Raw genomic sequence first — 24,802 nt, 5'->3', positions numbered from 1 at the left:
AGTGTCCAGCAATGCTGGTAGTATTGTTTATGTAATGGGAAAATGAAAACAACTCTAAATCTCAATGAAATCAGTGGAGTTCTGCTAATTACCCTAAGGAGGGATACAGGCTGATATTTTAGACAACGTTTTGCACCTAATCTCGGTCACATCTTAGCTGATTTGAACTGATGCAACTTTAAAAGTCTCATTTCTCAGGAGACTTTTAAAGTCATTTGTTTGGCTGTTATTCTTTACACTAAGCCTGATAAATAAAAACGTCTCAGTAAATTAAACTTAGACTTGTTTCCTACAAGCAGTGCCAAAGCAGGCTTCTTCTAGATGTACTTGCTGCCATTAGTGCTAAAGTATATTTTTGCGTGTGCGCAAATTTATTTGCTTCCACCTGCCTCTGAAGAAGTGATGCCTGTTAGAAATATAACTCCCTTCCCTATGCTGTATTTAATCATGCTTCTGTGGAAGAGCATCAGAAGTGGGCTAAGAGCTAAATGGAATACAGACTTGAATAGCAGAGCAGGCTGATGAAAAAGAACATTTCATAGCTAATGTACTGGACTCTTGTCTTAATTTCCAGCTATGCAGGAGAGTCTGTGAAACTATGAACTGCGTACAGACTTCAGGAGGTCTCTGTTTGGGTAAAGGTGTTCGCAGTGCAGTGGTGCTGCAGAGCCAGCTCTTGGGTTTTTTTTTTTTTTTCTTTTTTTTTTCTCCCTCAGGGATTTTCTTTTAGAGAAAGGTGAGGCCAGTGGAAGCAGCATCCAAGGGATGAGCCATAGGTAATTCTTTTGCAAATTGCATATTGGTTCTGGTAAGCAGCGGCTCATAATATATGTACCTTGGAAAGTCCCAGAAGCTGGGCCTTGCTCCCTATTTGTACTGGGATTCATTCTCTGGTTTTCTGAGTGCTTGAATACTTAATACATTGAATAACATGAAGATTTGTGGGTTTCTGTGTATTTAATTTTTAAACATACCTTCCCTCCCCCCACCCTTGGACACTCATAGATGTTAAAGTATAATAAATAAGCCCAAAATAGTGATGTAGCAGATTTTGCCTGCGCTTGTTTCTGGGACCAGTGCTTTCTGCAGAGGTAGAAAATAAAAATGTCGGAATGAAAAACAACAAAACAACTCTACCCATGCTAATTTATAAAGAGCAAAATTCACTTTGGGGATGATTGCCTACTGCTAGGAAAGGGTTTCTCATAACTTATATTGGTTTAAACGATTTAAAATTATGTGTGCTGAGACTGTAGTGTCTGCAGATGGATACTTTTGGTATATAACTGCTGAATTAAATCACTGCATAGGTCCGGAAGCAGGAATGAGGGAGTCCTTGGAAACTGGCATGTATCCTTCTGAGCCTGCCACTGAAATCTATCTCCATACTTGTCAAGCATTATGCACGCCTGTATCTTCTCTTCTGTGAAATCCATCTACATGAGTTCAGTTACCCTCAGGAAGGTCAAACCAAAGTATTTTGGATTCATAAAACTGATGTTTTCCATTGACTTCAAAGACTTCAAACATGTTACAAAACAAGACCTGCTGTCATTACCTCAAACATATGCAGTGCAATGAAGCTTTCCAATAGTACTCTTTATATTTTATTAAGAATTATTAAATGTTTTACATGGGGTAAATGGAAAGAAGATTTCAAACTTCCCTGTGTCGTACCCTCCTTTATAACCACTATCTGATCTTGATTTCTCTGAGGAACAGGTAAACCGTATCAGCACCATGCAGCAGTGTGTGCTCTGAACATTTTAAACTGTTTGTTTCAGAGTCATAGGGTAACTTTGCATAGAAGCCTCACATTTGAGGACTGAAACTGATTTTCTTTGTCTTAGCACGTAAGAGTCTGACCGTTAGAAGCGTTACATGCCAGAACATAGCAGCCCCGGGTACAGAAACCATGAAGACAGTATCTTTTTTAAAGTGATGGAAATGTAATGTCTGCTGTTATTGGCACAGGGTGGTGAGCTTCTATGTACTGAGCTGGTTTGGCCTCATTCAGTGCACACTCTCTACTAAAAAGCAGAGTCTATGAAAAGAATTGCTATTAATCTTGCAAGTGCCTAAGACTCCTCTGTGCTTCTAATTTAAAAGCTGTGTGAGTACAGTGACTTCCCAAATTCTTCCTAAACAACTTGTGTGCTAATTAGATATAGGACAAACTATTTGGTCTATGTGTGATAGAAGGAAGCAATCTCATAAAGTTTTGGGCATAAGTGAAACTCCAAAAGGGGTGACTGTAGTGGTCATTTGTGCTGTGTATGTAACTGAAGTTCTGCTGTCCACATCACTGCATGGAGCAATTGCTGGAGACGCAGCACATCTTTCTAGCCTTTTCATTTCCCTACTGCTTGACTGTTTATGTCCAGGGCAGTTGTTGATAACCACTTGGTTGAAACACAAAGTACTACAGAGGTTGGACTGCTTTGAGGAGACTTGCCCTTACTTGAAGTAACAATCGTGAAGGCATCAGCTGAATAACCAATGTTCTTTTATTTCATCGTTCTACTTTATGGAAAGAAAAAGTGACTATTTCAGTTTTATTTAAACAATTTGCTTTCTGTAGTTTTGAAAAACAGGTGGTAAATTGACCTGTTTAAATGGGTTATGATGTAGGGCAAGAGCATGTTTAGGGTAATCATTTTGGTTTTCATTATGGTCTATTTTTGGTTGACAAGAGAGAAAACAGGAGAGGAGGGTTATCAGTATGCTCACAGGAAGCAGCAGGAATGCACCTTTAACGCCTTATTCACTTTCACGCTAGAGTTTCTGAAGGACCTCAAAGTCAAATCACATGTTAAATGCTGATGTTCCTGGCAGGGGGTGAACATGTCACTGTTGAAATACATAGGACTGGAAGGGAGGAGAGGGAAGTGAGAGTTGTATTTGTCTTACAGATGGGAAATGGTAAGATGTGGAGACATTTACTGTGTGTTAATCTGGAGGAGATCTGGGACCTGAATCATGTCTCTTAAAATAGTCTTGTCTTCAAGGCAACGTCTTAAGTCCTGTGCTCAGGCAATAAGAGCTGTATCAGTTAATTCTGGAATTAGCTATGTAACTTTTGTACCACAAGGTAGGCTGGTGCTACAGGCTACTGTCAGAAGTTTGTTGTAGAATTTAATCTCTTACCATTTGTTCTCACAGCTTTTCTACAAGCTTTGAAGTGACGTTCCTTTTCTAGCAGGATTGGTCCTATGCCACTAGACAAACTCTGGATTCTTTCACTGTCGATTCCAAATCTCACAGAAGCCAACATGGCTCACAAGTGTTTACTTCTTTGTTTGTGCATTGGCATTCTCATTGAACTTTACAGTGAGAGGTTTTGCCAGAACTGAACACAAAATGTAAATGAAAGTAGATGTATTGTTGGAAACGCTGGTAAACAGTCTCTGAGTGGCTGTACATCAACACACACAGGAGGCATAAGGGGAAGTTACTCTTGTTTTGCTATCAGAGCTCTGTAACACATACTTCAGTTTCTCTCACTGCCTGCACAGCACACAGACTGAATCTGAAAATCCCATTTTTCATTAGAATGGCCTGATCTGTGCCTCCTGCTAGTAGTGATTGTCTGGCTGAGCAGGGACATCCGCTTTGACACCAAGAGTATGAAGGCTGCCTGAAGGAGGTTGAAATTCTGGTTTCCGACCTGATTTATAACTGGTTTATACTTTAAGCTTTCCTGTTTAATAGTTAAATAAACTGTTTAATGTTTAAAAAAGTAAAATTCTTTTGATAATTAAACCAGTATGCAGGAAAAAAGCTGAGTAGAGCCACATCTTGGCTAAACCTCTCAGTGTGTTCCCACAGTTCAGATCCCAGTTCAGTTATTAATGAGCTCCTAGTTGCAGAGCACTGCAGAAAGCCCGTGTATCTCAACCCTGTGAGCTCTCACCTCATGATTGTGGTTTTATATCTACTTGTCTCCTATTTCCAGATGAGGCTGACAAGCTGTTGAACACATTGGGGGTAAAAATTCTGAATAGCATTGGAAAAGCACATAGGACAGCCTGGCAGAATTTTTCATCTACTTATTTCTACTGTTGCTGTGTTACTATGTAGGTGCAAAACTGGAAGATGATTTACACAGACTGTGTGTTCCACCTTGATTTTTACATTTTGACCTGCAACATATCCTGTATGTGGCACCCTGAAAATGATAAGGCTCCCCAGATAATGACAGTCATCAGAAATTTCTACTTTTAGCTCGCAAGGAGAGCTGACTCTTTCTCACTTTCTCATTGCCAGTGGGCAGATGGCAAAGATTTATACTTGGTACTGGAGAAAAAGAGTTTTGTTTTTCTGTTTTGATAGAAATAATGCTGCACAGGAGTGGGACTCAAAGGAGTCAGAAGGTGAGAACCCTGCTGCTATAAGCTTGCCCTGCAGCAACCTTCTACAGGTTATCAGGAAAAGTCTTTCCTCTTTCTGTACTCATAATGTCAGAAAAGTCATCCAACAGTGTATTGTAACGTAGTCACAAGGAGCATATAACAAGGTATTTGAAAAAATAGCTGGAATAAGAACATGAGCTTCATCCTTTCTGTTTCAGTTATGTGTTACAGCATCTTCCAAAGCAGAGTAGTAGTAGATATGTCTGTGAGAGTCAGAGATGAAGTTATATGCATAATTTAGCCTCTGAAGGTTAGTATTACGAGCAGCCCGTGGGACAATGCCTGTGGCTTGAAAACAAAACAATGCAAAGTGTTTTGGGGAAGGGCAAAGCATCCCTAAGAAAAAAAAAAAAAAAGGCAAGAACATGCAGGCTGTAGACAGTGATCTTGGCTGATCAAAAAAGCTGCAGTGTTAGTGAAATATGTTGAAACAGGTAAAATTGAAAGTAACTGGTCACCAAAGTGTCAAATTAAAAGCAATGTATGGATATAATCAGCTTCAGAACAGTCCATGTGAAATTGGGAAGAAGAAATAGGCAATAAGAAATGGAGATAGGTAGTTTTTTAGTAGCTCCTGAGAATGGAAAGCATAAGGAGCATTACTGTCTTGAAGATTACTGTTGAGTCCTTTTGCAGCATTGTCTTCTAAGCTCGTTAATAAGTTAGCGATGATTTTGAAGCCATAGTTACTCTGCTGCTGAATCTTTTCTTGCATTCAGCGTTTTTCTTGTTGTATTGAAGGGGGTTGTTCAGGTGCACTTGCTCTTAAAAACAAACAAAAAAAACCCAATCCAAACAGCCATAACAAAACCAAACACAAATAAAACCCCCATGATACTGACCCCTGAATACTTTTTCCTCCAGAAACGACTTTCAGTAATTCAATTTGGATTTCTCTGCTCTTTCAGTGAAGGGCTCCTTGCATTGTATACCCTGCTGTTCATAGAAGTGGCTGTACATATGGCACGGAAGCTCAGCCAGGCTTTGAAACTGCCTGTTCTATACATGCCCAGTGGGGAATCAGGCTTCATTTATGGAAGATGTCCATAGGTCTTGGAGTTGTCCTGGCTTTCTGTGGCAGGAAAAGATGGCTAAGCACAGATGGCTAAGCTTAGAGGGAGACAGCCAGATGAGGCACTGGGTAGCAACATGCTCTGTTATTTTAGCATAGTAAGAAAAATACTGCCTTTGCTTGTTGTGAACTACCTCAGGTTTCCTTGTGAGCCTTTAACAGTCAGGAAACACAAGTGGCCCTAATTGTTTATAACTGTTGCATGAAATACACCATGCGGTAGTCAAGTGAAAGCACTGAGTAATTCACGTGAAGGAGAACCTGATCTCTAGTCTAGATGAGGGTCCTGTGATCAAGAAAGAGAAGAAATATTCTTCCAGTATAACCCTGTATGTAGTAGGCTGTCCTACACAGGTAACAAAAGTTAATTGTGACACTCCTTGTTCTGGCTTTCCTCTATGGGAAACCTGCTGATTTTCAAATTTTGTGCTGGTTCCTTTTATGTAGACTTTTCTGTCAAATGTAGCTCGCAAAGGAAACCTGAGAAAAATGCTACTCACAGCAAGCAAGCTTGAATCTTCTTTTTGGCTCTTAAATTTTAGGTCTGCAAAAGCAAGGATGAATTTTTTCTTCATCCTCAGTGAGGGCATAGGGACAAAATGAAAACATATACAATTAGTCGTTTTTTTATGACTGAAGACTGCACAGAAAAATAATGGTGCCTTCAAAAAATGGATGCTATGACATAGAGGAGCCAACTGCTTTTATTTCTGACCCCCCCCCAAGCTGCTTATACTCAAATACTACTAACACTGATGTGCTGAATCCTGTGAAATGGGAGTGGTAGACACAGTCTTCTTAAATGAAACTTCACTGCTGTCACTACTGAGTTTTCAGCAATCTCAGCAGAACCGCTGGAAATATAGAAAGGCAAGTCTGACTGGCATTTTCTCTCCTCAAAGTGATTTGCCTGGACAGATATTAAGGAAAATTGACAGCAGCATCTGAAGGGTCATTGTGTGGGAACATTTTTTTCTATGTTGTGCAGGCTTTAATCTTTCAAGTGGTTTTCACCAGGAGTTTTTCTACTGAAGTAGTTAAAAAAGTATAGCTATATGCAATACAGTTTAAGTCCCATCCGTAGCACATGGGCTGGTCCTGATGGCTTATTCTCTTCTATATTCATTGGAGTCTTGCTTCACACTGGAGTGATTCTGAGCAAGCTGAGAAAAAAGTCAAACTGAAAAGCAGCTTGCAAAGAATTTCCCTTCCATTGGAGAATTTGCAGGCAAGGCCAGAGCTCCCAGAGCTGACATGCTTGTTAGGGACTGGTGCTCCCCCAAGAGAAAACTAAAGCCAACTGTGCTCTTGAGTTGAGATTCTTACTATGGCTGTGGATTAGGCACTGTTGACCTGTCTGCAAGGCTTGCACAGAAACAGTGAGACTGTGTTGTGTGCACCCTTTCATGTATATGGGACTCTATCAGCTTTCACAGTGCTGCATAAGTTTGTGTATTGGCTTTGTAGATGAGGCCCAGAAGCAGGCAATCAATTCCTGAAGATTGAAAAGCTAATCAGAGGTAGAACACAGAATTTAACTAGCACTTTTGTCAGCTACTCTGTCATTTTTCCTAATAGGTGTTTGCAAAACTCCCAAAACATTAAAGTAACATTTACAGATGGCTGATTTGGAAGTGTAAACATCTAAATTAGCACACTTACTGTTGTGCCTACCAATGACAAACTTTTCGATATGTTTCTTTCCAGGAACACCTGTCTGGTTCTTTGTGAAAATTGCTCCAATCCGAAATGAGCAGGATAAAGTGGTTTTATTTCTTTGCACTTTCAATGACATAACGGCTTTCAAGCAGCCCATTGAGGATGATTCATGTAAAGGTTTGTCTTTTTCATAATTGTATATTTATTCTGCTGTTTTTCATTTGCCCTGGTTTTGAAAAAGCTGAAGTCCTTTAAATACTTAAAGACTTAAAGCCAAAAGATTGGATGTTAAAATAACTTCCATGAAGCCTGTAGAGGCACAGCTATGTGCAAGGAGTGGCTGCGTTGATTTCCTATGGGAGTTGGCTCTGGTCTGCACTGAAACAGGTGATTGCTAATGAGACCCCCAAGTGCTTTAGGAAGCAGAGCTTGCTTTGCAAATAGGTGCTGCAGTCTGTTTAAGATTCATTATTAATCCCCTTACCAGCACAGCCTTCAAGCAGTCACAATGATGCTTAACTACCTCTTTGGTCTCAGAGGAAATTGAAGGATATTGGGCCCTGTACAAACTGCTTATGACACCGTATGCAAAAATGGAGGTATTAGTCCTGTCTGACAATGATCTGAATAATTTAATTCTGCCTGGCTTGACATGACTTAGCATTCTTATATTAAAGTTTAGGACCAGGTTTTTTTTTTTTTTCCACATCTGTGAAAATACTCTCATAGTCTTAAGTTGAATCAGGTTCAAGCTGTCAGGTTGAGTGAAGTAGAATTGCTGTGTTTTGCTGTTAACCCTTTGCTAACTTACATCCTAGAGATCTGGAAGCAAACTCAGCTGTGAGAGAGGCATAAACTTTTACTCAGATTCAGATCTTGACAAAATTAGACCTTTTGTACCCACATGTAGAATTACAGAGACTTGTGTCTTCTGGGGTGAATAAAGACGTAAGTTCTCCTGTTGTTTGCATTTTTGTAGTATTTAATAATATTTGTAGTATTACATTAAACAGGAAACTTACTGTGAAGGTGAATTGATTTACATTTGTTCTCAAAATATTATTCTTTAAAAATGCAGTTGCTCAAAGTGGAAACACCTGTTACCATGAAAAAGGAAGTACAACCTTAACAAACATACTGTCTTCCAAGTTATGTGGGTTATTTTTTTTTCCCCTTTGAATGCTATTTTTTTTTTTGTTTTCTTACAGTGCTTTTATAAACCTAAAAAAAAAAAATGTATCTTGTTGGAAAAATTGGGTCTACAGTATTTTTTTTTTCCCTGCATAGTTGTCTTCACCGTGTCCTAATGAGGACTGACAGCAAGGATAAATCAGTGTGATGCAGTAAAGCTGGCTCTCATTTGTTTGGTGGGAGTGAAAGCCCTTACTTCATTTGTTCAGTTGGCAAGCAGGGCTTTCGTTCAGGAGTGGTAGCCATGCCTTTTTGCTTTGGTTTTGCAGAAGGTCCTTAGTTGTAGTGGTGACTTGTGCTCTTGTGAGAAGAGTTTGTCCTTCACTTTCAAAAGAGGGAGGTGCTGCAACTTTTTTGTTTTCAAGAGAAGTGTGCTGAAGAAAGAAAGCACAATTTTTTATCATTATTCTGTAAGTTCCCGTTCTAGTATCTTGAGATCATGCTGTTCTTATAGTGATCATGGTAATTCTTAGCAGTTCCATATCAAAACAAAGTAATACAAAGATTAAGCCTATTTACACGTGTGCTAACTTGCAGAAGAGTTAAGATGCTAAGCAAAATTTGTTCATGTGGCCCATGGAAAGTTGCTAAATACGTACTGAGTGTTACAGACAGAATAGAAGACCTATTCAGAGGCCACTGAGGCAGAGCTCTATACATGTTGCCTAAGTGCTGTTGGTATGTATGGAAGAGTTTGTGTACTAAATAAGTGTTGCACATCTTATATTTGAATCTCCTAAAATTGATGATGTTGTACCAGTTTCATGCCAATAGAGTTTTCTGTTGCTGTGTACACAAATCAAATGTGATATAGATGAATCACGCATTCTATTCTAAAACTTAATTTATCCCTTATGTCTTCCTCTCTTCTCTAGATTACTTCCTATAGGCTAACTTTGGGATTTTGTGTGTGTACCTGGTAGGTGATGTTATGTCAGTCATTTGATGGCTAGATGAGCAATTCCATGGAAAAGAAGAGATAATTTGCAAAACAGAATGTTATGTGTGTGACCACACAATATTAATATTAGAACTCACTATGCAACTGGATACTGTGAGGGGAAAAAAACAGATGTGGAATGTTAGACAATTCATTGTCTGCAATGAGTTCTGGGACTCATGAAGGGGAAAAATATGTTGGAAGTTCTAAAAAAAGGCAAAATTATTTTAGCTGCTTCAAAAAATCATTGCTTTTACAGACCTGAGCTTTGCAGAGAACGCATTCCTTGCACACTGTACAACATTCCATTGGAAATTTGTAGCACGTTTTTGAAGGGCAGCAATTCTCCTGGAAACATTTCAGAATAATGGCAAACAAATGAGCTCCTGATCTAAAAATGCAACACTCAGAATTTACATATTAATTGTTTTTAATTTAAGCTGAGAATTGATTGCTAAATCAATTATTTTCCCATTCTCACCTTCAGTCAACTTTCACCAACTAATCCTTTGCTGTGCTTCTACATGAAATCAGTTTGCTGTGGTTATGACTAGTTAATATCTGCTTGCAAATGCAGATGTTTTAGTATACCTGCTACCTACGTAGTTACAGAGTGGCACAGCATGAAGCATCTGAGTTCTTCAAAATCAATGCCTGTATGTCTTTGTGGAGAAAAACATTATGTTGTGCAGGAGCATGGTTAAAGAGCAGCTTATCTGTCAGCTGAGCCTGCCTAGCTACAGTGTATCTTAGCTTCCTATCACCTGCTGGCAATATCAAGCATGATTTTTCAGCTGAATGATACAGACACTCCGTAAGTGCAAAGTGTTGAGCTCTAATGACAGGTGATTGACTGGTACACAAAAATTAATAGACATCTTTTATCCAAAGGTGACTCAGAGAAGGATAGAAGGTCCCAGTACTGTTTTTCATTCTTAGTCCATTTTTTAAGATTAATAATTTCAAAGACTGGAATGATGAAACGACATTTCTAAAGTCCTGTTTAAAAAAAAAAAAAAAAAAAAAAAGTAGGCTTCTAATTGTAAGCCTCCGTTGTTTCAGGTAATTCAGTAGACACTTATTTTATGACTGCAATGGGCATTAGTTAAATTTGATTTTAAATGCAGGCACTTTAAGCATAGCTCATTCCATTTTTCATTCTAAAAATAGTGTGTCAGTGATGTTGCTGATAATTAAAAAAAAAAACAACTCCCTGTTTTCATCTTTCCCTGTACAGTTGCCCCTTTGGGGGGAAAAAAAAAAAAACAGGAAAAAATAGATTTACTTGAATAAGCAGGCAAAATCAAATAATGTCATAGCTAAATTTGGCCTGGGAAGCGATAGGTCACTTTCTTAGCAGAATTTCAGAGTATATGCAGTCAATGTGTTTTGTCTGTATATGTCTTGTTTTGATTTGAGATTTAACACACCAAGTATGCGACATTTGAGAACAGTATATAAAGTGAAATGCATCACTATGAAAACTGTAGCTTGCTCAGGTAAACAGAGTCTGCATGCAATCTAAGTAGCTAAAAAGAAACAGGTTTTGCACGTGAATGCAATAAAGGCATCTATGCTGCTGTATCAAAGTTTGGGAATTATGCTTTGGATTCTAATTTTCTTGGTTTTAATATTATTTTCTGCCCTCTGCCCCCTCCCCCCCCCCCCAAAAAAAAAAAAGGGGGGGGGGCATCAAGTTCAACATCACAGAATTATATGAGAAAATGGTTGTTGGTCTCCTAGTTACTGTAACCTCCTGTGTTTTGTAGCCATCATCAGTTATCTTCTCCTCTGCAGAAGCTTTAGTTCATTTTGCAGGTAGGCTGTCCTTTGCATTGCAAGCAGGGTACACAAAAAATAGTATTTTGATTGCCTCAATTTTATTCAGGGAAAACTCCAACCTGATGTTCCCTTTCTTATTTTTTCCCCTTTGTTTCACCTTTTTTTCCCTAATTTTTTGTTCTGTTTTTAAATATGTATTTATAGGAGCAAAGCCAGTGTTTGAAATATTTTGATTGTTATACTTTACTTTCATCTAGATAAATTGGTGTCTTAAAAAGGAAACAAATGAAAGGAAAGCAGTGAGTATATTAAGAACTTTAGTATGCTTTTCCACTCCAGATGGAAAAATAACACAATTTTACTTATGAAATTTTAAAGGGCAGGAGCATTCGGACTGCAGAGAGGTGTGATGGATGTAAGCAGGGAACTGTGACATGCAAGAAAGCAAAGGGTGGTTCCAGTGGAGGTGATAACTGCTGGAATTTGGATTTGATTGCATTTACACATCACTGTGTGATCAATAGACTTGTGGTTAAAGTAGCTTATTCTCAAGCAGGCTATGCCTTTGTGTTCGAACTCCAGGGACTGTATGAGTTACAGAAGCAACTTAATAACAAGGATTCTGTAACTGCCACAGTAAATAATGTTTGAATTTGTGATTCATCGTTATCAAATTGAAGGCATTAGTAGGTAATAAATACTTACCTGAGATAAATAAGAAATGTGTCGTGGATTCACAGAGTCACAGAGAATCAACAGCTCATGCTCATCTCAAAATTGAGGAAATTGGTTTCTTCTGCTTGAGAGGGTTGTTACATGAAGCTTAATGCCTTAAAGAAGTAAAGTCTTGATGCATGAAATATCCCAAAAGTGTGTTCTGATGTCTCATTTCTGCACAAAACAATGTTCAGGAGGCAGCTTTTGTCCTTGTTGCAGGCATCTTGGATGTTTTCAAGAGCAGCTTTTACTTAGATTTTTACACTGAAATAGTGAAATTCTGAAATAGCATCAAGTAATGTGGGACAACTGGAGTTGGTCTTCATCCTTTTGAAGCTGAAGACATTCTGATTGTTTTGCTGAAAACATCATGCAGGGATGAACTGAGAAAGGAAACCAATCAGCTATGAAAATAGATTAAAATCAAAGAGAAGAAAGAAGCACAGGCAAGCGCAACCAGGGGTTGACATCCAGCTTTATGTTTTGTTCCCAAATTCTAAGCTGTCTTCTCTAAAACAGTGTAAGTTCTTGCCTGTTTGAGGAATCTGTATACCTACAGGAGAATTGCATAGAGTCATTGGATTTCAATTTAATTTTTGCATTCTCTGTTTCTAGAAGAAAACAATGGATGTAGAGATCTCACAACTAACTGCTTGTGCTGAAAGAGAACTTGTAATCCATATCATCTGGACCCCCTTTCCAGGCAGTACTAACATCATTTTGTTCCTACACCACTCTTGAACTTTCCTTGTCTTGAAAAGTTCAATTTTCTTCCTGAGACCAGCTCTGTGGCACATAGAATATAACGCTTATATTCTGTTTTGTGCCTGAAGTCCATTATTTCACTTGTCTTCATTGGATAAATGTCTGACTTGTAGACTACATCCGTCTTTAGTCTTCTAAAGGACAAATTTTAATACATTCAATAGGCACTGCTGTCTTTTTGAGAAGTGTTAGAGAAGTTATCATTTGATAGGATTAGTACTGGCTTTCCATCTCCTTTTAGTTTTTTCTCCTGTGTTATAATGTGTAAATTCAGTATAATTATGTTTCCTTTCTCAGAAAAAAAAAGTAATACAAGAAATTGTCCTGTCCTAAAAATGAGATTCACACACCTGAGACAAAGGCACAGAGATTCAGTGAATATTTTGACATGTTTAATTATACTTCCTATGTAGTGTACCCAGTGTGTGGAGAGGGTGTATAAGTGAATATATTTCAAACCTCCCACTTTCAGGTCAGCGCTGGTTCAAAGAAACCCACTAACCTAAGCATCCCTGCCTACTGAAATAGTCTCTTGCTTGTATGGTTACATCATTTTCAGGTCAGTGTTTGACGTATATGTTAACAGATCTCATGTTTGTGGAACAGCTCATTTGAACACCAGTTAGGCCCCCACAAATGATATTTGCAACATGCAGGGCAGAGTAGGTGCCTATAGGAGATGCTGAGACAGGACCATGTCAAGTTCTATCACTGCCTTTCAAGTGTAGATGGCTTTTGGGAAGATGGAAGATGCATGAAAGTGCTCAGCATTCATAGCCACATTCATGACTGCAGAGTTGTCTGGTAGTGAGGTATTTTTCTTCCTCCCTCTCAGTGTTTCTGTTGAAATAGCCTTTATTGGAAGACTTGCCGATGGGGAGGGGGGGAAGGGCTCTCGAAGTTCATCTGCTGTTTTTTAATCAAATTTTGATTCTTTCAAGAAAGCGGGTGATCAGCTAGCAAAAGAGACTGTCTACTGTAGTTGACTTTAAAACATTGCACGTCTGGTTAGGGAGCAGAGTCAGCTCCCACATTAAACTGGAAGTCGGCTCGACTGGGTCAGCGGCGTGACGGGGCCTCGACTTCAGCACCACGGACAGCGCCAGGATGGGGCTGGCGCCGCTGCCTCGCTGGTCCTACCGGCCTGGAAACGTGGTTTGGAGCTGGCAGCCTCTTGAGACAAACCTTGTCAGTCTGAATTTATACAAGTGAAAGTCTACCCATCCCTCCCTGGCCTTGTGAAACAGGAGGAAAATTTAGTAGTGCAACATAAGCGTTTTTTGGAAAGGTAAAGCTTGTGTCGGTGTAAATTGCTGTAGCTGTGTTGGCTTCACAAACTCTGGTTTGATTAATAGCAGCCAAAGATAGGTCATTTTGATTGGTTACTCCCACCTAATCCATTCATTTAACTTCCACTGTCTTTAATGAAAACATAGTAAGGCATTTATGTCTCAGCATGTGAACTTTGGTTTGTTTTTTTCACATATAATGGAGAAAGAATGCTCTTTATTTATATTAAAAAAAAACAAAACAAAACAAAAAAACAAAAAACCCACAGTATATGGAAATGTGTTGTGAAAAACAAAGTGTTCTTGGGTCAGTTTTGCAACAGGTACAGATTAACCTCTGTTAAAGTTCTGTCATGTTGATTTGTTTCTTCAAGAAATACTGCTCTATAGTAGTTAAACTCACATGAATTTACCAGGAAAGATCTAGCTTACTGGGTGGAAATTACGCAACCTACGTGTTGCTGAATATTCCCAGGAAGAATTTACTAATTCTGATCAAGTTTATTAAATTGTGCCAGGCTTCCTTTAAAGTGTGCTTTGGGGCATAAGAAAATGTTCACTTTTATTCTTGTTTCTAGAAAGGTATTTCTAAATTTGGTTCTTCCCTTCAATAAATGCATTGTTTTGTGTATTCTTACAGACCAATTTTTTTCAGCTCTGATCTGGAAGACTTTGTTCAATAGCCAGTTCAGACAATTTATTTATTTTTTTGTGCTTACCCATCAAGTTGACAAATATGTTCTTGCAAGTTCCATCAGGGTGATGGATGAAGGTGACATCAGGGTGAGATGTCAAACAAGGCTAATGTTCTAAGTAGTGGACAGTATTTTAACTACTCATTTTCCTTTACTCGTTATGGATAACTTGCAGCCTAAATTCTAGACTAGTCTTTAAAAACTGTCACTGCTAATAGCGTCATTTCTGTTGGTGCTGAAATTATAATGTAAAGGGAAATTTTTCCAGAAGCAAGATTTCATTAAGAACTGAGTCTGCAAAGTGCTGAGCACCCTCAGTTGGAGTAGGAGGTGAGACTGCTCAACAGTTTGCAGGTGGTGCTAGCATTTTTCAAGACCAAATGCACTGATACTTTGCTTTCAGACTGCCAAAAATACTCAGACATGTACTCTGCCTGACTTTTTCTGTTATGTCAAAGTATGTTCATAAAGGTTATAGTCAAAGCTAGCTCGTGTCTGTCACTCAAAACTTTCTATTTTGAAGGCTATTTGAAATTACTGCAAAAAATATTCTGAATTAAAATTCAGCGTGACCTATCTGCCAGAATTTGTTAAATGTTTTATTACAGTTTGAGAAATTCTATTTGTATATTTTTCTCTTTTGTTTAGAGGGGATAAAATTAATGATTTTGTTTTATTTGCTCTGCTTTTTCTTACTTATGTGCTTTTCTCTGCTTATTCCAGAACTGAGGCCAGATTCATTTCCGTTACAGGCAGCTCTGGCTTTCACTGTGCCTGATTTTAGTCCTACATCTTTATTAGTCTGGGCCGTCATCTTCAGGGCTGTGAGATCCAAATCTGACCATTAGGTTTAATAGAAGATTATTGTACAGTGCACATTTATCTTTACAAAAGATGTGGTTTGTGTAATGCACTCTTGTAGAACCCGTAACACAAAGCTACTGCAGTTGTTACTTAACTTGTTACTTAACCAACCTGCTGCCTTTACTATGAGTTGCTTTTTTCTGACACATGGTTAAATTATACTCCCTTGTAGTCAGCATTAATACAATTTGCTCTGTTTTTCTTTTGACTTATATTTTTTTTTAATAATGAGAAACGTTATGGGGTATGCTTCCAATTTTTTGTTTTGTAATGTATATGATGTTGCATGTTTTGCTTTTTTTTTTTGAGGTTGGGGAAAGTTTGCTCGCTTGACCCGTGCCCTCACAAGCAGCCGAGGAGTGCTGCAGCAGCTTGCTCCAAGCGTGCAGAAAGGAGAGAATGTTCACAAGCACTCACGTCTTGCTGAGGTAACATTTCCTTTTCACAAGAAACAGTAAAGAAATGTACGTAGCCTTTTTGGATATGCTGTCTCTGCATGAGCTATTCAATCTGTCTCCTTTGCCCTGTGATTCTGAAACCAGGTGGCAGGTACAGGAGCTCAGAAGAATATTGTGTGCTGTGAAATGTCTACTTTAGTAGTAGAATGGAAACTGGTGTTCAGAAGACTTAATGCAACCTAACTGCAATTTTGGCTTCCATATCTCAGCAAAATCTTACAATGGCATTATTATTGAAATAAGTATGTTTTCCTTATTTTTCTTTCTTCTCTCAAGATCTCTTGAAGATCTCACAAATCTAGTTGGATCTTGGACTATTTGCTTGTTTAAAACTGAGGTGAGATAAACTACAGCTAGTGCAGAAAGAAATTCCAGAGAATCATTGGCACAGTTCTTTGCATCCATTTATGTCTAATTTTCTTTTAGTGGGATGCTGGTGAGTTTTAAAACTGGTTAAAATGGGCAGAACATCTGTAAGATGCCACCACAAGCAGTACTTCAGATAGTAGAAAAGTGAAAATGTGATTAAAGTAGATTCTTTCAAAGTTTTGAGAAAAGACCTATGCAGAGGCTTCATGAAGTATGAGGGTTTTAGGGCTTTCGCCACGAGGGGGAGAGACTGAGCTAAGTTTCCTGTTGTTGTCTCCAGGACCAGCAGCAGGGTCTCCCCGGTGTAAAAACAGCTTGGGGAAGATCTTGATGTGGTGTTCATGACAGTATGGCCAATGTAACATGGTACTCCTGTATCAGCCTGTTGCTGTCAGTGCCATGGCAGCAGCCATGATTCTTGACAGTAATTCTTAATCTTTGTTTGTAGCTGGAGGTGTAAACCATTGATGAGCTCCATGAGTCTCCCAGTGTTTGTTTTCTTCCACTTATGTTTTAGTTTCCTTGCAAAGTAGACATTTCCTTAGCCAAGCCTGCATTTTTATCACATGACCATAAAATTTCCACAAACAGGAGCTTACCTATTTTGTATTTAATGTAGGTGCTCTCCAGAATGGAGGACTGATTTTTTGTTATGAGCATTTTTGTAGATGAGATGACACTAGCAGAGGGAAGGGTCAGAAATTCACATGGATGCTATACTTTAGGAATGCTGTGTGATTATCACATTCACACCCTGAAATTGCTTTAGTGTCTTAAAGTGGGGATGTTCTCCCAGATAATATAAGTCAAGACTTACTACTAAATAATCCTTCCTTCTCTTCAGATGTTTACTCTTGAGTTTTACTTCACACTAAAATTAAGGCAGTGGAATGCAAGGTAGAAAATCTGAAGTAGCTCGGTTTGGCTCTTTGAACCTCAGTCTCTAGACTTACATGGCTACGTTACCAAAACATATTGTTGGCTGATAACTTGAAAAAGACTTCTCAAGTATTCTAACTGGCACAGTAAGTTGATTCATTACAAATAATTAAGGGCAAGTGTATAGTTTATATGTCTGAAATGAGTTTCTTTAATTGCTGGCTGAATATTGCAGTCATTATTTTAAAAAGAACATTATCCTCAACTGTAATGTAGGTGCCTTGTTGTACATCAGCTGTAATTCCATCTAAGTCAATAGAATGACACTAGAGAAAAGCAGAGTGCATATAATCACACTGAGGTGCCCACTTTTTATCCTTAGAAGACATGAGCTGTCAGGCTTCTTATTCTAGAAGGATCTCCTAATAATATTTAAGATAGGATCTCTTAACTGTTCCCCATTGTATTTTCAAATGACTTATTTTTTTCTTCATTTCTGCAGGAGCCTATTTGAAATTTTAAGCTCAAATTAGAGTACAGCCTATTTCTTTTTCTGCTTGCTGTGGCATTTCATATCCATCTTGTTTGCGCAAGAAATCTCTTCATTTATTATTAGTGTTGCTCTCAGCTTTTCAAAAGCTGAGGAGCTGGTTGTGTCCTAGTAGCTGAATGGGGCAAGGTGTTGTACAAACACAAATAACAGTCCTGCCACAAAGGCTTAGAATTTGTTATTGTTTATGATTAATTGGCTTCAGAAGGCTGTTAGTGAAAAACCACTTTGTTTTATCCACAGGCTGTGGATAATACAAGCAGTGAGCGTTAAGCTTTAGTCTCTGACTTTTGCCTGAGTGTAGATTTGTCTAGCCTGACTTTTCTAATAGCAATCATGTAAAAACTTTAAATTCATTATGCAATTAATGCAGGGATGTTAGGTAACTCTAAGCACACTTTGCAATGTGAGTACAAAGTAGTTGAAACGGTTCTGTGGTTTTATTACTAAAGAACTAATTGTAGGAACCATCCTTCCTGGTCACTGCAAAGTTCACTGTCTTCTGCACCCGTGGTATTGGCTGATGCATTCTGTACATTTACCAGGCAGCTTGGGGTAAACAAGAGCATGTCATAATTTAAAAAATGAAATAGTTATGAGGCATACAAGCAGAAAAATTATAATGGTGCTTAGCAACATTGTCTAACAAAGGACCTTCTGCCATTTTTATTTTTTATTTTTTATTTTTTTTGGTAAATTTTGTTTACTAGGGACTTATAACTGCCATTAAAATATACATTAAGTTGAGATTTAGCAACTAGCTCTTGGCTCGAGAGTAATTTGTGTAGGTGCTTAGGAGAACAAAAGGGAGAATGAGAGAGAGCAAATACACTGTTGTAAACACAAAAGGGGGGAAATTAAGTTGAAAATGAATGTGGATTTTTCCCAAGTTATTCATTCTTAGAAATAAATCATTTTAAACACTTGCTAATGCACTTTTATTAGTCCTGATTAGTGATATATTCACCATTTTTAAAGAAGTCTAGAATAAATCACTTTTATTCTGTTTAAAACGAAAACAAAATCCAAAACACAGCCTTTTGAAACTCATAGTGAAATTCTTCCTTTCTGCTCCTGAAACAATATTCTTTGGCTTTAAAGAGCGATTAAAACATCATGCATCATTACCACAAATAATAAATGTGGATAATAAGACTGTAGTTGCTGATGAATCAGAAGTAATTGGAATACTTCCAGTAATAACTTTCTGAAATAAGTATTTCTTTTACTGAGGTACAATGATGTAAATGGAGAAAAGTCTTTCAAAACCAGAGCTGTTTCAGTTATTTATAAAATGATAGTAAAATGAGCAGTGCACATGGGTGAAAGCTTGGCGTGTTGGTTTATGTAGTTGTAGTTCTTCATAATTGCTCTCATATTTATCTTGTGATTTTTTTTTTTTTTTTTTTCTTGAGAAGATGAAGTATCTGTACAAACAGTTTGTATCTACTTAGTTTGTGTGGGTGGGTAATAATGCATGTCTGCTTCAGCAAATACTGCGTTTCAGGTTGGCACTGTTCTCCTCGGAGACTGGAGTACCGTAAAAGCACCTTGGTGTAGGGCAGCATGTACTTCTCTTTACATCTTCCTGGCTTTGCTATATAGCATAGAGAGTGGGTTTATAGCTCTCTTCTCCAGACAACCGTGCAGTGGTGTGCGTCTCTGGAAGGATGGTGAGCAAATCACAGAATCACAGAATTGTAGGGGTTGGAAGGGACCTCCAGAGATCATAGAGTCCAACCCCCATAGACCATGCATGACGCTTAGCATGACAGTGGAGAACTCTGGCAATTCTGGCAAGGTATTAGAGTGGTTTTATAAGGTCTATATGTTAGTGGTGTAGTGAGGGGGAGCCAGGAGTGGAATTTGTCACCCTAACCTACCTAAACAGAAGGCTGGAGATATCCCAGGTGTGCTGCAAGTGGCCTTCTCCACCTTGCAAGTGATTGGCATCTCTTTGTCATTCCCTGATGCCCATCTCCTGCTCTCTCCTTGCTCTTTTCTTTTAGATTCGCATGCAAACTTCTGGTGCTCATGCTTCTGTTGGAGACTGGGTGAAGCCATGACTCAATGTTCATTTTAATTAGCTATTGGGAGAGAGTGGAAATTGAAAAGGTTTATTAATAAATCTAACCATTCAGATAGTTTAGATTCTGTTTCCTTTCTAAATAAAAGTGGAAGAAGACATTGATGCTTTCATTTTTCTGCACTGTAGCCCTTTGGGTTTCAGACAAGCTAGTAGAGAGTGCTTTGTACTTGTGATGACATTTTAAAACACTAAAGCAGCGAAGTTGTTTGTTTTCTTAATGATTTGAAATGAGAAGTCTGTTTTTCTCTGCATTCAGTTAAGTTTTACATCCATTCAGTTCCACTGGATTTACTGGTATTCTTTGTGATTTACAGCAAAATAACTGACTCCATAATTTAGCCTCTTCTTTATTGCCAGAGGCTTTTCTCGCCATGGCTCCCATTATTTAGGTATATGGCAATACATTAGTAGATTTTCCAATAACTTCAGCTTGGAGGATGCAAAATTTGCACAAGTTCTTGGAGGGCAAAGAGACCAGAAGTGTCCAAAATGGAGTGTATTATACAATTGTCAGGCTAGAATTTAGATATGTAAATTTAACAAACAGTCTAAAAATAAAGTGCATTTTTCTGTGTTATATGGTTGAAGTTCCTGTACTGAGTGGAATCGTTATCAAAATGCTTGATGTTTTTCAAATAGTATTTAGGCTAAAAAAAAAACAAATAGTGCTAGGAATTATCTGATGACCAAAGAAGAAATCACGTTTCACCCTCCATATATAAAGGGTGAAAAATATCTTCCCATGCTAGCTAGATCTTGGCGTTAGGACTAAAATCCAGTTAGCCATCTGCAGAATGTCACTGTATGATGAAAAGTGCTTGGTTTGCTGATTAATTATTTCAGCGAGTGAATATTGGCCAGTGGACCATATTTCAGGCTTGGGATCTGCTGTGAGAGCTGCTGTGAGAGCTGCTGTTTGTGCTAAGCCTTGCTGAAACCAGTAGTAGCAGAGTGCTTTCCAACTGATCCAGGTACAGTTGCAATATTCAAAAGGGAATGCAGGAGGTATTTGCAGTACTGATGTTAGGCCTGAACTTTTGTCAAGAAAAGACCTTCAAACATTTGTAGCTGGGCCTGCAAACAAGTTGTGTAGGAAATGCATGCCATGCATACACATTACCAGGTCAGTACACAACATCTTCCAGTCAGTGCTAGGGACTTCTGGGAACTGTGTTGGCCATTGCCTCCTATAGAGAAGAGACTTCTTTAGTCTTGTGCTTACTTTAGCTTTGTCACAGCACAAGCCAACAATTTTTATTGTGGCAAACCTGGGTGAAACAGGTTTAGGAGTGGCATGGCACTTAATACTTTAAGGGCCTTGTTGGGGTCCTGGTTTGGTCTGCAAGGATCCTACTTTTAGAGGGAAATGTTCTATTCCCCTGCTTGCTGTCATTCTAGAAACTCAGTGAAACAAACTTCATTAGGTTTTCAGTTTTTTCTTATAGTGTTGATGCCCTTGTGCTAACCAGCAGGTCTCCTGAGCAGGTCTCCTGAGCAGGTCATGCTATTTCTCTTCTGGAAAACACAATGTGCTTAAGGTCAGCAGGCTTGTTTTTTTTGCCTTTCAGCTCTCATAGTCATTTAAACATGTGCAAGGGACTGTGATCTGACAGTGTCTGACCTCTGTGGTGCACAAGAGTAACTGATTATGTGAGGATGTAAGGTTCAGAGCAGCAGGGAACTTGATCTGAGATTGTTTTGTCCAGTTGTTTTCTTTTTGTCTTTTTTTGGATTAATCTATTGAGAAGAAAAAAACAAAACAAAAACCCACTAGTTAACAAAGAAGAATAATAAGAAGTACCCAGAAAGCCTGCAGATAAAAATCCATGTCCAAAAAATTGATGTTAACAAAGCTGAGATAAGGAGCATGAATGGAAGACATCCTTTCTATTCTAGATATGCTGTCTGATCTTTTCCCAGAGTGGGTAGCCTGTTGCTCTGAACTATGTTGTAAATAAATGTGAAAAAGGAACCATGCTTAGAAATAGAAATAGAAACCATGCTCTCCCAGGTTCTGAGTCTGGCACTAAGAAACACATCTCGCTTGCTCAAGTTTCCACTTCCTTTCTGTTTTTACCTATAATTCATCCTGTATAAATTTTATTTTAAAATATCACTAGTTCAGGTTTTTTTTTTTTTTTTTTTTTGAGTCAGGTCACTCACCTTGGTTCCACCCTGATGTATAACCACAGATATAAACAGGTGTATTCTTGTTAACAGGTATGAGGAAATTTAGTTCCTAAGACATTGTCATGGTTTTCCATAGGTATTGCATAATGTAAAAGCATGATTGTATTCTTTTTGTACTACTGTGCAGAATGGGAAAGATTTTAATTATGCAGAACACTTGAACATGTGCTCAACCTCAAGTTGCTGACAGATCATCTTTTGCTGTAGTGCTTTTCTGAATTCAGACCTAACTGTATTTGAACTCAACTGTTCACCATCAGATATGGAAGATATTGACCTTTTCTCCCTGAAACGTTAAAGGTTGAAATGAGTTTATTGAAGCTAATAATAATAATTCATGGACTTCAGTCCTGTGCAGCACACAGGAACAGAGACTTTACACATTCATGATCGTCGTACAGAACTCGATTTCAGACACAGTATAGTGAAGAGTAAAGCAAGATAGCATTTAGAAGCAGTGTCCAGGTGCTGTATTGATTGATTTGCAACTGCCTTCCTTCCCATCATTTATAAGTCTGGTCTGTTCAGACTGTGGAAGGTGCATTCTCTTCTCTGCATGTCTTGCAGGCTCAACACATTAGTTGTAGTAAAAAATAATGACATTGAAAATAAGAAAACTGATCTTTGGTTGCTACTGTGTTTTTTTGTTTAGCAGAATACTTTTTCTGACTTACAATTTGATAATGTTAGAAGAGGTTAGTGGGCATGTCTTTTTATCAACTGAGCTCAAGACTCTACGATGTTAATATTAAAAAAAAATTAATGTTTCTTTTTTCTCCTAAAATCTTTGTCACTATAGGTACTGCAGCTGGGCTCCGAAATTCTCCCACAGTACAAACAAGAAGCACCAAAGACTCCACCACATATAATTTTGCATTATTGTGTTTTCAAGACTACCTGGGACTGGATCATCTTGATTTTAACCTTCTACACGGCTATTTTGGTCCCTTATAATGTCTCCTTTAAAACCAAGCAGAACAATGTGGCATGGCTAGTAGTGGACAGCATTGTAGATGTCATTTTTTTGGTAGACATTGTACTTAATTTCCACACCACGTTTGTGGGACCAGCAGGAGAGGTGATCTCTGACCCAAAGCTGATTCGCATGAATTACTTGAAGACCTGGTTTGTGATTGACCTGCTCTCATGCTTGCCATATGATGTGATCAATGCATTTGAGAACGTTGATGAGGTCAGTAATTCCACTTTCACCCCTTAATTATTACTTTGTATTTGGGTGCGGGGAAGGGAGAAGAAATAAATGACTACTTTTGAATATATTGGGTTATTGTTCCTGTGTCTCCAGTAGCTGCCCTCAGTGCATGTAGAAGTTTGCTGATGAGCCTTCTCTGGAAGGATCCATCTTTAATTGCACTGCCAGAAGCTGAGGTTTTGGTGTCAGAAATCCATATTTACTTTCTTTCATTGTCGAAGTTCAGGAGGACAAGGCAGAAGCAGACAGCTTTTGTGTAAAGCTCTGAGAGAAACTGCTTAATCTGACTTACAATAAATAGCTTGAAGTAGTGTGTAAAGATGGCTTATTAGGGTAGGATTCTCTTCCTTTCACTGATAACTGAGCAGGGTATGTCTACTAGGGGCAATTCTTCATGTGAACAATTCCCTTTTCTCAGCTGCTTTCATTGTGATGTGGCAGGTGGTGAGTGGCTGAATCTTACCCCACCAGATAGTATTGTATGGATGCCCAGTGATGCATGCACCATTGGCAACAGTTGTAGAGGAAGGTAAAACACTTGAAGATGCTGTTTGATAATTCCATAATTACAAGAAAAGGCAGGGAGAAATCTAGAAATGTAAGCTCCTCGATTCTTTAATATTTCTTTAGGAACCAGTCACAAGCCAGCAGAAGAGCTAACATTCAGGCTACTCTGGTACTGCTTATTTTCCTACTGGCTCAAGCTAACAAGAAAATATTACTCAAATATGAAAAAGTAAAAAAACCAAGTTTCATGCCTAACTAGATCAGAGAGTTCTTGAATGGTTATCAAAATTTTAAGAACTGGGCTGCAAGAGTCATCTTTAACTATACCTTATAAAATCTATCACAAAATAATTATGTCTGTATTTATCTGTGGCATACATAAGAGTTTCATCTGTGCTTAGTATTTAAAATTTAGTGTGTAATATTTAATTTTTATGAGTTCCTTTGAAATACATGTTATAAAGGACAAACTAGCTATTAAAAGAAAATTATATCCAATTAAATATCTGGGTAAAATCGTAAAACTGCAATACTTTTGTGAAAATACACTAACTGGCTTATCTAATTTAAAGTATTTTTCCTTTTGAACTTAGGTTTGGTAGGCAAACTATTGGTATATAAATATTTGATATTTAATTCCCTAGAGAAGTTTTCATTTTATATAGAGCTACAGATGGAAATAACACAAATAAGATGATGCAAAAAGCCTTGTGAGACCTGACCTGAGGTATTTGTTTGTTTAAAATTCCTGTTCAGGGCTTTCATGTGTTAATTTATTGTAGTATTGATAAAGCATTGGAAGGAGAGCCCACAAGTATTTCTGTTGTTGAAAGATTTAAAAAAACAACAAAAAAAACTTTTCTCATCCTCTGCAAATAGTAACAATCTGCTAATGATTTTTGCTGGAGGAACATTTCATATCTGTAGGCTGGTGATATGACCCACAGAACATCCCTGGGGGAAATGTCTGTAGCAGAGGTCGTCACAGCCTTGGACTGAGTGCGGACATAGACATGCACAGACTCAGGGCAACAGTTACTGAGAAGTTGTTACCCAGGTTGGGATTTCTCCAGTTTCTTTGTTTGGATGTTGCGTTCTAATGATGAGATGATTGGTACTTGAGCTTTCCTGTGTCTCTTCAACAGTGTTAATCAGTATAAA

The 24,802-nt window shown here is 38.2% G+C and overlaps 1 protein-coding gene across 5 annotated transcripts in view; it reads left to right on the top strand.

Moving 5' to 3' along the window:
- The window catches only part of KCNH1 (potassium voltage-gated channel subfamily H member 1), a 179,284-nt gene that overhangs the window by 14,923 nt on the left and 139,559 nt on the right, over positions 1–24,802 (top strand). For all 5 annotated transcript variants that reach the window (XR_008207123.1, XM_052684355.1, XM_052684357.1 and 2 more), the window contains exons 4-6: positions 7,192–7,320; positions 15,696–15,814; positions 22,721–23,113. Coding sequence is in view for 4 of the 5 variants with exons in the window: in XM_052684355.1 (XP_052540315.1) it covers positions 7,192–7,320; positions 15,696–15,814; positions 22,721–23,113 (641 nt within the window). In the remaining variant the exon portion in view is untranslated. The remainder of the gene's footprint in view (positions 1–7,191; positions 7,321–15,695; positions 15,815–22,720; positions 23,114–24,802) is intronic.

The sequence above is a fragment of the Tympanuchus pallidicinctus genome, unplaced genomic scaffold (genome assembly GCF_026119805.1).
Source record: "Tympanuchus pallidicinctus isolate F22 unplaced genomic scaffold, pur_lepc_1.0 scaffold1, whole genome shotgun sequence".
NCBI lineage: Eukaryota > Metazoa > Chordata > Aves > Galliformes > Phasianidae > Tympanuchus > Tympanuchus pallidicinctus.
The sequence above is the reverse complement of the archived record's forward strand: the minus strand, read 5'-3'. Positions and strand labels throughout refer to the sequence as shown.